The 13,449-nt window shown below is 41.7% G+C and overlaps 1 protein-coding gene across 4 annotated transcripts in view; it reads right to left on the reverse strand.

The window, feature by feature from the left end:
• CEP162 (centrosomal protein 162) overlaps positions 1 to 13,165 on the reverse strand; it is a 103,225-nt gene extending 90,060 nt beyond the window's left edge. For all 4 annotated transcript variants that reach the window (XM_047734066.1, XM_047734068.1, XM_047734065.1 and 1 more), the window contains exons 1-2: positions 12,912 to 13,165; positions 11,759 to 11,874 (exon numbers count right to left, since the gene is read on the reverse strand). In XM_047734066.1, coding sequence (XP_047590022.1) covers positions 11,759 to 11,815 — 57 coding nt within the window. In that variant the 5' untranslated portion in view covers positions 11,816 to 11,874; positions 12,912 to 13,165. The remainder of the gene's footprint in view (positions 1 to 11,758; positions 11,875 to 12,911) is intronic.
• Positions 13,166 to 13,449: the final 284 nt, after the last annotated feature.

Raw genomic sequence — 13,449 nt, forward strand, 5'->3', positions numbered from 1 at the left:
AGATGAACTGAGTTTCAAGTGTTTACCAAAAAAATTAGCTTTTTGTCACAATGGATAATAGACTCTTAAACTTTTATTTGTCCTTTTCTACTCTTCAGCTCCAAATTTCAGTACAATCCTAAATCCACTACTCTAACCCTAACTGACCCACCGCCACTGCCACCACTCTCAGTCAGTAACCTGGCCTCTCTCTTTAGTGAGAAAATAAAGACCTTCAGTCAAAAACCACCCTTTTCCCTTACTCCACCATTACGTTCACCTGTAAAGACACTGCCTTCCTCTCTCAGGAAAGAAATTCTTTCCTCCATGCGAAGGAGAACTTGTAGAGGGGTCAATTACTTCCCACCTTTCTAGGTTCTTAGAACCTAGGTCATTCCATGTCATCTCCATATCTGCACTCCCTCCTCTCTCTCCCATCCCTTCTTCCCCCAGGTTAAAACCTGCCATCTCTGTACTATCAGGCCCTAGCACAACTATGGAATGAAGAATGAACGTTCAGGTCTACTCCACTTTTTTTTTTTTAAAAGCAAAGCAAAACAAAACAAACAAGATCATTATTCCTACCTCCCCTTGATTCTACCTATTACTTTTCTTTTACATACCCATTTCTTGAGTTTACTGCTCAACCCTTTAAAATGTGGTTCCCATCCCAAACAGCTCTCCTTTAGGTTCCAAAAACCTCCTAAACACCACAAATAAAGGACCACTGCCAGTCATCTTCCCTGATCACATTATGGAATTTGATACCGGTGACCGAATCTTCCTGAAACTCTCTTTGATTTCACAGCATCATTTCCTCCAAGTTATACTTCAGTTCTGTGGCCTTTCCTACCCATCTGTTTTAATAGGTCTTGGTTCTTTTGCCCATTTCTTTACGCTAGACTTCCCCAGGACTCTGTGCTTGTCTATTTTATCCTCACTCTACACACTTTTCCTGGAGAAGAAACCAACATTTATTCCATAGCTGCTATAAAGCAGGATGAACCCCCCGGTTATCTCAGTCTCTATGCAACTCAATCAAGATGTATTGATGGGGAAACAAGCTCAGAGAGATTAAGAAACTTGCCCGACCACCCGCTACTGTTAATGTTACAAGACCTGGGATTCAAACCCAGATCTGAGAACACCTGTCTACTTTCCACTGTACTACATAGTTCCCCAACTGGGACAATGTCACCAGGATGCCCTTCTAAACTTCCAAGATGACTATGCACAAATTTCCACCTGCCAACCGTACAACTCTATCTCAATAACTTAAGATAATGTCAATTTTATTAAAATGTTCAAAAAGAATTCATTGTTCTACCTGACAATCAGGCAGGAAGAGGGGTAAAGGGAAGGAAAAGTATTCTTTATCTGAATTTTAGCTCCATCGCTTTCCACTCAAGGCTCTAAACTTGGTCATCATCTTGAAATGTTCCATTTCTATCTCCTCCCTATATCTCACCGTTTACCAAATTCTGACAATCTGCCTCAGACTCAGTCTATTCCTCTGAAGCCCCAGGATCTAGGTTTTAGGGCCAGACAGGTCTGAGTTCAAATTTTAACTTCAAAATATACTAAGCTGTTGCTTAGGGAAAATTATCCTCTCTTTTCAGTTTACTCATCTGTTAAAAAAATATGCTATTTCTTAGCATATTTAACACACACTAGGTTACTTTGCTCAATCATTATTTCTTCTTAGACCCTAGAGAATGTCTAGGAAAGGCTTGCATACTTTTTATTCCCCTTCTTGATCAAGTCATAGTACCACTGACCTTGCAAGCTTGTGATAAAGGTCAGAAAATGAAATGCAGATGCTCACCCTACTATCTAATACGTAGTAGGTATTTTCACTTTTTATAATCTTCACACTGCTTTCCAGATTCCTATCATTAAAAACAAAACACAAAAGCTGTTCCCCAGAGAATAATGTGCTGGTGAGCATATGGAGAAACTGGAATCCTAATATACTAATACACAGCTGGTGGGAATGGAAAATGGCACAGCTACTTTAGAAACCAGTGGCCATTCCTCTAAAGGTTAAACACAGAGTTATCATATGACCCACCATTTCCACTACTAGGTATACACACAATAGAAATGAAAGCAAACATCCACACAAGAACTTGTACATGACATTTCATAGCAGCATTATTTATAAATGCCAAAAAGTGAAAAGAACTCACACATTCATCAACTAATATGTGGATAAACAAACAAAATGTGGTAAATCCATTCAATGGAATGCTATTCAGTTATAAAAAGCAATTAAATACTGATATATGCTACCACATGGATGAACCTTGTTTCAATATATGTTGAATGGAAGAAACCAGTCACAAAAGACCATATATTGTATGATTCCATGCTTATGAATTGTCTATAATAAGCATATATTCAGAGACAGAAAGTAGATTAGTGGCACTGAAGGCTGGAGAAAAGGGTAATTGCTAATGGGTACAGGGTTTCTTTTGAGGATGATAAAAATGTTCTCAAAGTGATTATGGTAATAGTTGCATTGCTGTGAACAAACTAAAAACCACTGAATTTTACACTTCACTTTTTTTTTTTTTTTAAAGTAGGCTCCACGCTGGGCCTTCCCCCTCACCCCCAACATGGGGTTTGAACTCATGAACCTGAGATCAAGACCTGAACTGAGATCAAACGTCAGATGCTTAACCAACTAAGCCACCCAGGCACCCCTGAATTATACACTTCAAATAGGTGAATTGTGTGGTGTATGATAACTCAATAAAGCTTTAGGGGAAAAAAAGCTTGTCCCACCAATCTCCTTGTAAGATTGTAAGATATGTAAGCCTTATCATTGAACAAATTATTTGAAAAATAACTTAGGAAAATGACTAAAGAAGTTAGCCTGACTCTAAAATCATGGTTTTCATTATTTTAAAAAAACAAGATGCTGCCTTATCCGAATCTCTAGCATGAGATAAATTCTTTTATGAGTTGAGGCTGAATATGAGAGAAAGAGTGGGAGGGAGGGATTGTGTTGAAGGGGAGGTAAACGAGGGGTGGAAGAAAAACAAAATTGGCCTGTCCTTGCTTTTTATCTTTTATATAAAGTGAAAATACTTCCTATAAAATTTATTTTCAAAATGTACCCATATTTGAAATGTAAAAAATCAGTTTTCAAATGGGAAGTGAAATTCTTTACCTCAGTGTCTATTACATTCAGACAATCATTAGATGCTTTCTTAAATCCTTACAACAATCCTACAAAGTAAGCATTATTTTTCCCTGTTAATGAAACTGAGGTTTTCTACTACATCATACATCTAACTCCCTTTATGAACAAGAATGTTAGTATAATTGTTTAAAATGTGACTCTCCTGAACGCTCTATATAAATAGGCTCTGTGAGGCCTATTTACATAAATACATAGGATATAGTGCAACCCTCTAATTTATTCATTCAACAAGTATTTACTAAGCATCTATTAGGTACTGCAGGTATCTTAATCAACATAGAGCTTGTCACATCACGAATCATACATTCTTACAATGGGAGGCAGAAAACAGACCTACACGGGGAAAATAATGAATGGTGCCAAGTGCTACACAGAGAATTAAATACATGGTACACAAAGAAGTCATTTGCTGGTTACATTTTTACTGAATAAACAGAAAAAAAAAAAACACCTTTCTGTGGTAGTGATATTTAAGATGAGATCTTTAACGATCAGGTGACGAACAGAGAACAGAATTCTTGGCAGAAGGAACAGCTCGTGCACAGTTCCTTATGTGAAATGTGCTTGGCATGTCTGAGGGAGAAAAGAGGCCATTGTAGCATAAGTAGATAAGGGGGAAGTGAGGTAAAAAGTGAGTGAGGAAGACATGAGCAAAATCATCCAGGGCTTTGTAAACCATAGGAAGAAGTCTGGATTTTATTCCACTGGTAACAGGAATCCAACAGTGTTTTACAAAAAGGAGCAATCTGATTCATGGTACAGATCACAATGGCTGCGGTGTGGTGAAGGAATGGGGGGACAGTATGTGGGAACTGTTATGTAGCCCAGGAGAGAAGATGGTGCCCTGGGCTAGGATGGTAGCAGTGAACAGGGAGATGTATTCTGGAACAGGATAGATGTATTCTGTAGGAAGAGTCGACAGAGCTTGGTGATGGACTTGTGAAAATGAATACAAGAAACCTCACTATTTAAAATATAACTGGGAGGTCAGCAGGGGAGCTCTCATACCCTATCAATTTGTCATCAACTGCAAACTCCAACAAAGAAGAGTGTCTTGCATTTTCCAACAGGAAGAAGCCTACTTTACTACCCCAGCAGGAGGAAGGAAGGTTTTTCTTCATGCCCGGCAATAGCTCTACCAATGAGAAACCATTACCACCCTGAACTCTTGCTTTCCTCCAACAGAATTTCATTCAGAGAAGACCCTCCTAACCTCCTCCTTTTCTCTATACAATAATGTTCCTCTCCTTTGGTCGCAGGTCTTGCCTAGGGTTTTGCCATAGCTTGCGTGTCCCAAACTGCAATTCTTTTGCCATTCCCAAATAAATGGTAAAACAACTGGCTGTTTTTTTGAGGTCGACATTACTTGGGTGATCAGAAGAGGATCTAGGGAAGACTCCAAAAACTCTGAGGCCAGTGGTTGAGCAGGTGCCTGTACCCACCGAGCCCAGAGAGTGCACTGCTTTCTGAGCCTGCAGTTTGAAGGTAAGTCTCTCCTGGATCCAAGCTCTGCTCTTTTTGTGTTTTGAGTTCTTTGGCTTTATTCAGGATCTGTTTAAAAGCTTTATATATATTCTTTCTATTTTTGTGAAGCCTTTGTTCCTTCCAGTGAGTACTCATGTGTTTTTCTGAACTTCTGGTATTGACTAACAGGATCCTAATCTCAAACTCTCTCAGGCCAGCCCTCCCCCTGGGACCCTGAAGGGCTGTATGTTTAAAAACTATGATCCTTCTTCATACACTCTGCTGATGAAGTAGACCAACTTAGCTAAATTTAGAATTTCAATGACCACCATGGGGGGCTTCTGATCTCCTCAAACTTACTTTTCTCAAAACCAAATTAGAAGACCATACCTCTAAAATTAAACAAACTGAACGGAATGCCTGTTTTAACTGGTACTTGGAGGCTTCCAAACAAATTTAGGACTCCAAAATTGCCTCTCTGCAAAATACCATTGCTAAATTACCTGAGGCTACCAAACAACTTCGAGAAGTCAAAAGGGCTTCTGAGTCCTCTCTCCCTTCTGGGTATTCCTCCCCTCCGGACACACAGCAGGATCAGGCCGCTCCCTGGCCGCCATCTTCCTACTTCCCCACAACGCCACCCCCAGCCTCTCCCTACCCTTTCACTCCTCAGTCTAACCTCTCTGATTGTCCCTTCTTCTCCGAACCTCTCTCTGTTCTCCCTCCCTCAGAACCCATCAGAACCTGCCCCTTTAAAGTTAAGCCCTCTAAGGATCCATACTCCCTGGACTAAAGCTGAACTACAGGCTACAGTCAAAAACTTTCCCAAAGTTATTGAGGATCCTCATAGATAAATCCTCATAGATTTGCTGAGGAATTTAGCACAGTTATTCAAACTTATCGACTAAGGTTTCTCAGATTTTATATTAATTAGTTCAGATGCTTGTTGGGGAGGGCCAGGCCTAACACTGGATGAAACCGGTCTGACAGAAAAGTCCTGAAAGAGATTCAGGAAAACAGATCTCTGACTTTCGGCGGGAGGCTGAACACTCGCTAGACGTCTTCACAAAAGAATGACAAAATCTGTTCCTAAGCCTGATCTTTCAGGCTTGCGCACACAAAAACCTGATAAACCTGTTTATGATTATTACAACTGACTTCAGATTATTTTTAAGAAAAACTCCAGTCTTCCTTTAGATGTCAAATCCACACAAGTAGCCTTTACTCCCATGTTCAATAACTGGCTAAACCAGATCTTTCCCTTCAAGTTAAAAGGACGGGGATGGAATGGGAAACTATATCTGCCCCAGATTTAGTTAATATAGTGAACCCCAGCTGGCTCACACCCTAGATGACTCTAATAAAAGTAACACCACTAAAATCCTTAATTTTCATCTACAACAAATGGAGGCCCCTAAACAAACCCCAAACCCTCCTGGATGTCTGCCATTGTTGCAAAAAACCAGGACACTGGAAAAAAGACTTATAAACTTAAGTGCTCTAACCCATCTTTCCTATGTTTTCCTAATCCCCAATGACTGGGCTCTGAGGAACTACAGGGGCTTGTCCCAAGTCTTTCTCTCAGTCGGGTTACAGAAATAACCCTCCAGATTGGGAATGAATTTCTGTCTGTCCTCACCACCACTGGAGTGACACTCTCACTGTGCAATGCCACCACTATAAAGCAGCTCCTGCCTTAGAGAAGCAAAACCGTTCAAACAGTGAGGTTCCAGTCTCTACATCTACCCCCTTTTGTTTAGGCCCTTTAAAAGATATTCACCCTTTTTCCTTAATTCTTTCACCCAATTCACTTACTGGGCTGAGATTTCTTAGAAAAATAACACGCTGAATTTCTTTTTTCAAAAAGGGGGAAGTAATTCTAGAATTTGATAGAAGCAACCAAAATAGCAACCAAGTGATCCTTCAACATCTCTTACTTGCTCTGTCTCTGACAGTACTGGAGCTAATTCTAAGGACACTAACCATCTGTCCTTGTTGGATCAGTTACCATCCTCCTTATGGATAAAATCCTCAACTGATTTTTGGCAGAATACACAAAGCACCTCCTACTAAGATTCAAATAGACCCCTCAAAATATCTCACTAGAATTAATTAATACCCTATAAAGAAGCCCTTCAAGGCATCAAGCCCATAATAGAAGATGATAAGGCTCAGGGACTCATTATCACCTGCACGAGTCCTTGTAACTCCCCTATTTCACCTGTAAGAAAACCCAGTAGCTGAGGATGGAAGTTTGTCCAGGACTTATCAGCAATAAGTAACGTTATCTTTTGGCACACTCTTGTTCCTAACCTCAATACGCTACCAGCTTTTACTCCTACTGAAAGCAAGGTTTTCACTGTTACTGATCTTTGTGGTACATTCCTTAGTTTTCCAGTTGATAAGGCTAGCCAGTATCTTTTTTGCTTAACTTGGGAAAGAAAACAAAACATTTGAAAGTAATGTCCCCAGGGTTTTACTAAGAGTCTTACTTCTTCCAAACCCTAAAAGCTGACTTAGATGATATAAAGTTTTTTGGAGGCCCTACCATGCTTGTTAAAATATGTAGATGACTTGCTTCTCTCCTCCCTTTCCCAAGCCTCTTCCCAGGAGGACAGCATGTAGCTGTTAAAACTTTTTGCCTTAAAGAGACATAAAGTTTCCAGGGAAAAATTGCAGTTTGCTCAAACTCAGGTTCAATATTTAAGGCATCTGATCTTGGAATGCAGGTTTGTTTGTTCACACATTTATTTATTTTTTAAGTAGGCCCCACACCTAGCATTGACCCCAATGCAGGGCTTGTACCACAACCCCGAGATCAAGACCTGAGCCAAGATCAAGAGTTGCTCAACTGACTGAGCCACCCAGGCACCCCAGAAAAGGGGTTCATTTAGATACAGTTGGGCTTTGTGGTATGTTGAATATCCCCAAACCTAAAACTAAGTGCCAATTACAAGGTTTTCTGAGGGTAGGGGACTGCAGTCAAAAACTGGACTCCAAACTTCTTTTGTATCGCCCAACAAACCTGACCCTATTACTTGGGAAGATCAGGATGACATAGCCTTTGGGGCCTTAAAGAAAATAGCTCCTCTTTTTCCTTTCTTTATATGAAAAGGAAGGCAATACCCTTGGAGAACTCACCCAAAAATCAGGAAACTGTTATCGACCCACAGGATAGTACAGCCAACAGCTGGACCCTATGGCACAAGGACAGCCCCCTGCCTCAGATCCATTCCTGCTACTGCCCTTTCGGATAAGACCACTAAAGAAATAATAATGGGATTCCCTTGAACCAGCCTGCCCATGACGATTTACAGATAACTCTAACCAATGCAGATTTGTCAGTGTACTGATGAGTCTTATTTAAAGGACAAAAATGGTACTGTTTTGGGTATGCAATTGCAAACTCCTTTTGAAATCATCCAGGCAGCACCTTTCCCTTTGGCTACTTTGACTCCACAAGCTGAATTATATGCTCGTGCTCGGTCGTGTACCTTTGCCAAGGGTAAAACTGCAAACATCTATACTGACAGTCAGTATGCCCTTTGGGCAGCTCATGACTTTGGAATGTTATGGAAACAGCAAGGTTTCCTTACTTCTAATGGGAATAAAATTACAAATGACTTATGTACACAATTTACTAGATGTCAAACTTTTTCCAACTGTCCTGGCTATTATTAAGACCCCTGTGCATTCCAGACTTGACTTCCTGGAGGCCAAAGGAAACTACCATGTTGATGTTTCCATTAAAAACGCTGCTCTTAAAGGAACCAATAACCAAACCTCTGTCATGGTCCAAAGGGATATTGCCTCAAATGATAATCTAGAAAAACTGACAAAAAATGTCCAATAATTGGCCCCAGAGAGGGAAAAACAATATTGGAAATCAAATAATTGTTGGTTTGATAAGAAGAGAGAACTCCACCTTGAGACAAATAATAATCCAGTCCTGCCAGAGTCTCAAAAATCTCATTATTAACCACCACACATACATTAATTATTGCTCTACCAATAGGATGACAGCCTTAATCAATGCTGGTAGAGAAATATTAATAAGCCCACAAAAGTGCCTACTTTGCTTGCCCCACCTGTCTAAAATACAATTCGGGTCTAAAACCCATCCACACCACCTCCTGGCATTTTAAATTGCCTAATGGACCATTCGAAGTTTGGCAAATGGATTTATTCAGCTCTCTGCCTTGTGGATATCTTTTCGTCTTGGTTTGTTTTCTCACTGATCTGAAACTTCCCCTACAGATAGGGTACGGCCTTACCTGTAGCTAAAATCCTATTAGGAAAGATTATTCCAGCCTGAGGAAGCCCTCTCGAACTTCACAAACTTCACAGCGATCAGTGAACGGTCAAGTTCACAAATAAGGTCTATGCTGTTTGGCCAGTTCTATAGCACTATCGCTGTGCTTACCACCTTCAATCCTCACGGCTAGTCACAACAAACGCACCATTAAGACTCAACTGGCAAAATTTGTGGAGACCCCTCAAGTAACAGGGCCAAAAGCCTGGCCAAAATTGGGTCCTGCTAGTAATGAGCTGCCCAAGTGAGCACACGACTGGGTCCTTCTAAATCTGAGATCCACCCCCCACTGTAACTCATTAATTCTTACATGCTTTGAGACACTCACAGGGCGCCAGCTGCACCTGGCTCCTGCCTCATATGATCCATAGCTGATAAAAGGAGATCTACTCTGGTATTATAAAGGCCTCATTGCTTCTGTTGAGAACAACCATGCTTTAGTAGATTTTCATAGCACTCTTCCGGGAGACAAAGGCCATAAGCATCCCATCTTGCAACCCAGAGACTTTGTCTACTACAAAACACACTTCAAAAAGTTCTCTCTTCAGGGACGCCTGGGTGGCTCAGTTGGTTGGGTCGCTGCCTTCAGCTTAGGTCATGATCCCAGCGTCCTGGGATCGAGTCCCACATCGGGCTCCTTGCTCTGCAGGGAACCTGCTTCTCCCTCTGCTTCTGCCTGCCTCTTGGCCTACTTGTAATCTCTCTCTCTCTCTCTGACAAATAAATAAAATCTTAAAAAAAAAAAAGTTCTCTCTTCAGTCTTGTGGGAGGGGCCCTACCAGGTAGTTTACCAACCCTCGTGCCACCACATTTCAAGAAACACACTCCTGGACTCACACGTCACATCTAAAGAAAGCACTAACCCAGATGGGACCTTCACACTAACTGGTGACCTGGTGGTTTCTAGGAATGAAAGCAGACATCTGATAAAGACCACTTTCCCAAAATGACTGGACCAGGCTTATTGTTTGTTTCTCTTCCATGACAGATAAAGCTCTTACTGTACTTAGCAGCTGCTGCAAAAGGGGGAATCTCTCTGACTGTGGGATCTGCCACCAGAAACCTCAGTCTGTCCAGAGCAATAGTGATCCCTTAGTTCACCCTACCAGTAATTTTGCTGGATGCCCGATTGCCGCTGCATGCCTAAACTGTTGTTTTATAAAGTTAGAATATTAAATCCACACATACTTGTTCCCTGCCTCAATTCAACCCAACCCTAGGTGGGAGAAATGAGATCTTTTGAATACGTGCGTAAAACACACTGTGGAAGAGCTGATATAAGTTGGACGATTTGTAAGCAGGCTGCCATACCCATATATTTAGAAGACTTTCAGTATGTTGAAACATGGTATTTGAGCCTTGGCTGAATAATGGTAATGCCTCTGTACCGACAAATGGGTTCATAAATACTAATAAGGGAGCCCTGTGTCTAGCTCCTGGCTACACTGCTGTACATGGAGGTTTTGGTAATGGCCCCTGTGCTTAGGCATTTAATTCATCGCCTTGATGGCTGAAGGATAAAAGGTCAATGTGCTCTTGCTGTACTGACTCTTCTACTTTTGTTTCATAACAAACTAGCAGCTTTCTACTGGTCTACCTCACTAAACCTTCATAAGCATCTTAAACAAGAACCTCCAGAAGGCATACACAACTCCAGCTTTGCCTCCACAGAGAGAGCCTTTCTCCCTTCAGAGTAAGTACTAACAGACACAGCTAGAAGAGCTGGTTCAATTTTACAGCCAAAGCAATAGCAACCCAACTTGCTGGCTGAAATAGTTTTGGACAATCGCATAGCTCTGCCTGCCTCTGTGTGATAGCAGACACCACTTACTGCACATAGATAAACTCTTTTGGAAAGTAGAAACTCAACTGCACAAAATTAAGGGACAAGCACATTGACTACAACAAATTTCGCATGACTTTCAATGGTCTTTTGTTCAGTTGACTTTCTTCAGGCCAGGGTCATGGTTAGAACCATCATACAATTTGGAATTGTCATGCTGCTTTTACTTTTCTTGTATAATAATTTTCAAGTTTTGCATCTGTTGCTTGTCAAGCTGATGCTAGCTCAACACTTCAAGATGATCACCAACACTTCAAGATTTAGACTTTGGAAGGGAAATGCCTATAAGCTTCTTTGTTACTCAAACATGGTTCAAAATGGGTTCTAACTGCAATACACTTTCTGACATGGGATCTGACATCCAGGAAAGCTGTTTCCTGGCACTGAGACACAGATGACCCAACTCTTGGTCAGCAATGCTTCTGAGGAAAGATTTGGATCAAAACAGAAATGTGAAAACAAAATGAAAGGAACTACATTTAAAATACAAAGAGGTGGCCAGAAGGGGGAGCTCTCATTACCTATCTATCAAACTCATGTCAATTGCAGAACCCAGTAACAGGTGGGACCTTGCATTTTCCAGCAGGGGGAAGAATGAATTTCTCCAAGCTAAGCAACTAGCTTAGCCAATAAGAAAATACCACAACTCCGCCAATGAGAAACAGTGACCACCCTGAACTCTCTTTACAACACACTTTCCTTTAAAGAAGCCCCTCCCAACTTGTCTCCTCATTTTCTCTGTAAAGTAATGATTCTTTTCCTTTGGTCTCAGGACTTGCCTATAGTTTTACTACAGCCTGCATGTTCTGAATTGCAATTCTTCTGTCATTCCCAAATAAACACCTTTTGCTAGTAAAATAGTGGACTACGTATAAGAAGTGAAAGAGATAATTGAAAAAGGACTTTCTTGTGACACAAATTTACAACATAGCTTTTAAAAAGATAAACTTACCTCTTTCATGAATTGTTCAAACTCTTCATCCAGCTCTTCTTTGGAATAATGAGCCATAATCAAGAATCTTCACTTATGAAAGTAAACATTCCAAAGTATTTATAACATTGGAAACACTAAATAACGAGAAATAAATATGCTTTGAGGAAATTCACATCACCTCATAACAGCAACCAGCCTTAAACCTCAGACATTTCTCTTATGATTTAGTTTATGTGCACAATTATTGACCAATAACCTTGACAAAAGATTCTAAATTCATGAATAAAACTGCTTTGGAAAAGCAGCTTTCACAGTTTGCACTGTACTTAGGGTCCAGAATTACATTCTCATTGTTAACATCCAAGTCTTGAAGGGTGGCCTCCACGGTATTTCCTAAGCCTATGGGGTGTATGTTATTTAATGTCCCTGAAACAATCAGGTCCTCTCAAGGAATCTTTCAAAAATTATATATTAGCAAGTCCAAAAGGCCATTTTTTTCCCCCAAAGCACAGGACAGAGTTCGCGCTGCCCTATCATTCGGTCCAGTTATCAGTCCCTGTTAATACTTTGCAAAATAGACTGTTTCTGGATAGAGACAAAATGCAATTCATTAAGATTCAAAATCTAACTAAAATAAAATTAATGGAGTATACAAATTAAAACGAATTATGTTCCTTTAGGCGAGGGAAAGTTAACAAAACTATGCGTAAGTGACTTGTAACGCAAAGCTCTCCCCATCCCTCTAACGAACCCAAACAACTTTAGGTCTGTCCCAGCTTCTGGGCCATACCACCTTGAGGCGACTCAAACCGCAGCTTCAATTTCCAGAGGCGATGCGAGGGGCTGTGTGTGTGGAGACCCCTCACGGACGGTATTTTCCCCAACCTGCAGAATAACACCTCCCCGCCTCTTTAGCATTTCTGATCAGTTCAGGGTGTGCGCAGTTAAGGTCTTAGCCCCAAGTTCTAGATCGGAGACGGATCCCATCTATGGGCTCCACTTGACGGGGTCTCGGCTCCAGGAAGCGCGGGTTTCAGAGTGGCGGAAAGACAAAGACGCACTTGAATGGAGTGTGGGCGGAGGACGGGAGTGACCCGGAACACTAACGCCCTGGGGAGTGGGTCTGAGGACAGTCTCCGTCGTGGCCAACCGAGTGGGAAGCTTCACCTACCTCAGTCTCTGAATTCCGCGCTATCCCGAAGGTCTGCGGGAGCCAACAGTTACCAGGGTAACATACTTCAGCGGCCGCGCTCCCGGATCACATGACCGGGACTGGTCACGTGGCATGTGGACCCCACGGGACCAAGTTTGTTGTCTTTTCTCCTCTACGAGAAGGTGGCGATTACCGCGGCTCCGAATAATTTGGAGCGTAAGAGCCGTCGCTACTGCACCAACAGAGACTCCGCAGCTTTCTCCGCGCTCCGTGGAAAAGTGGATTGAGTGAGCGGGTCTCGAGGGCGGCCACGCAGGCATGCTGGGTGTTGTAGGCCCAGCCCGTGGCTTCCCGGGAAATGTAGTTTAGCTCCCCTAGTCCTTGTATTTCCGCACGTCTCGTCTTTTCTCTTCCTAACTTTCTCTTGTGGTTTTGGCTCCGCTTTCTAAGCGGAAATTTTGGAAAAATTATTTTATTGGCTTCTTCCACGTGCAAACCCCTGAGAAGGCGTTGTGAGAGAAACTCAGCTCGGTGAGACAGAATTCTGTTATGAAGA

The sequence above is a fragment of the Lutra lutra genome, chromosome 6, assembly GCF_902655055.1.
Source record: "Lutra lutra chromosome 6, mLutLut1.2, whole genome shotgun sequence".
In the NCBI taxonomy this organism is placed as follows: Eukaryota; Metazoa; Chordata; class Mammalia; order Carnivora; family Mustelidae; genus Lutra; species Lutra lutra.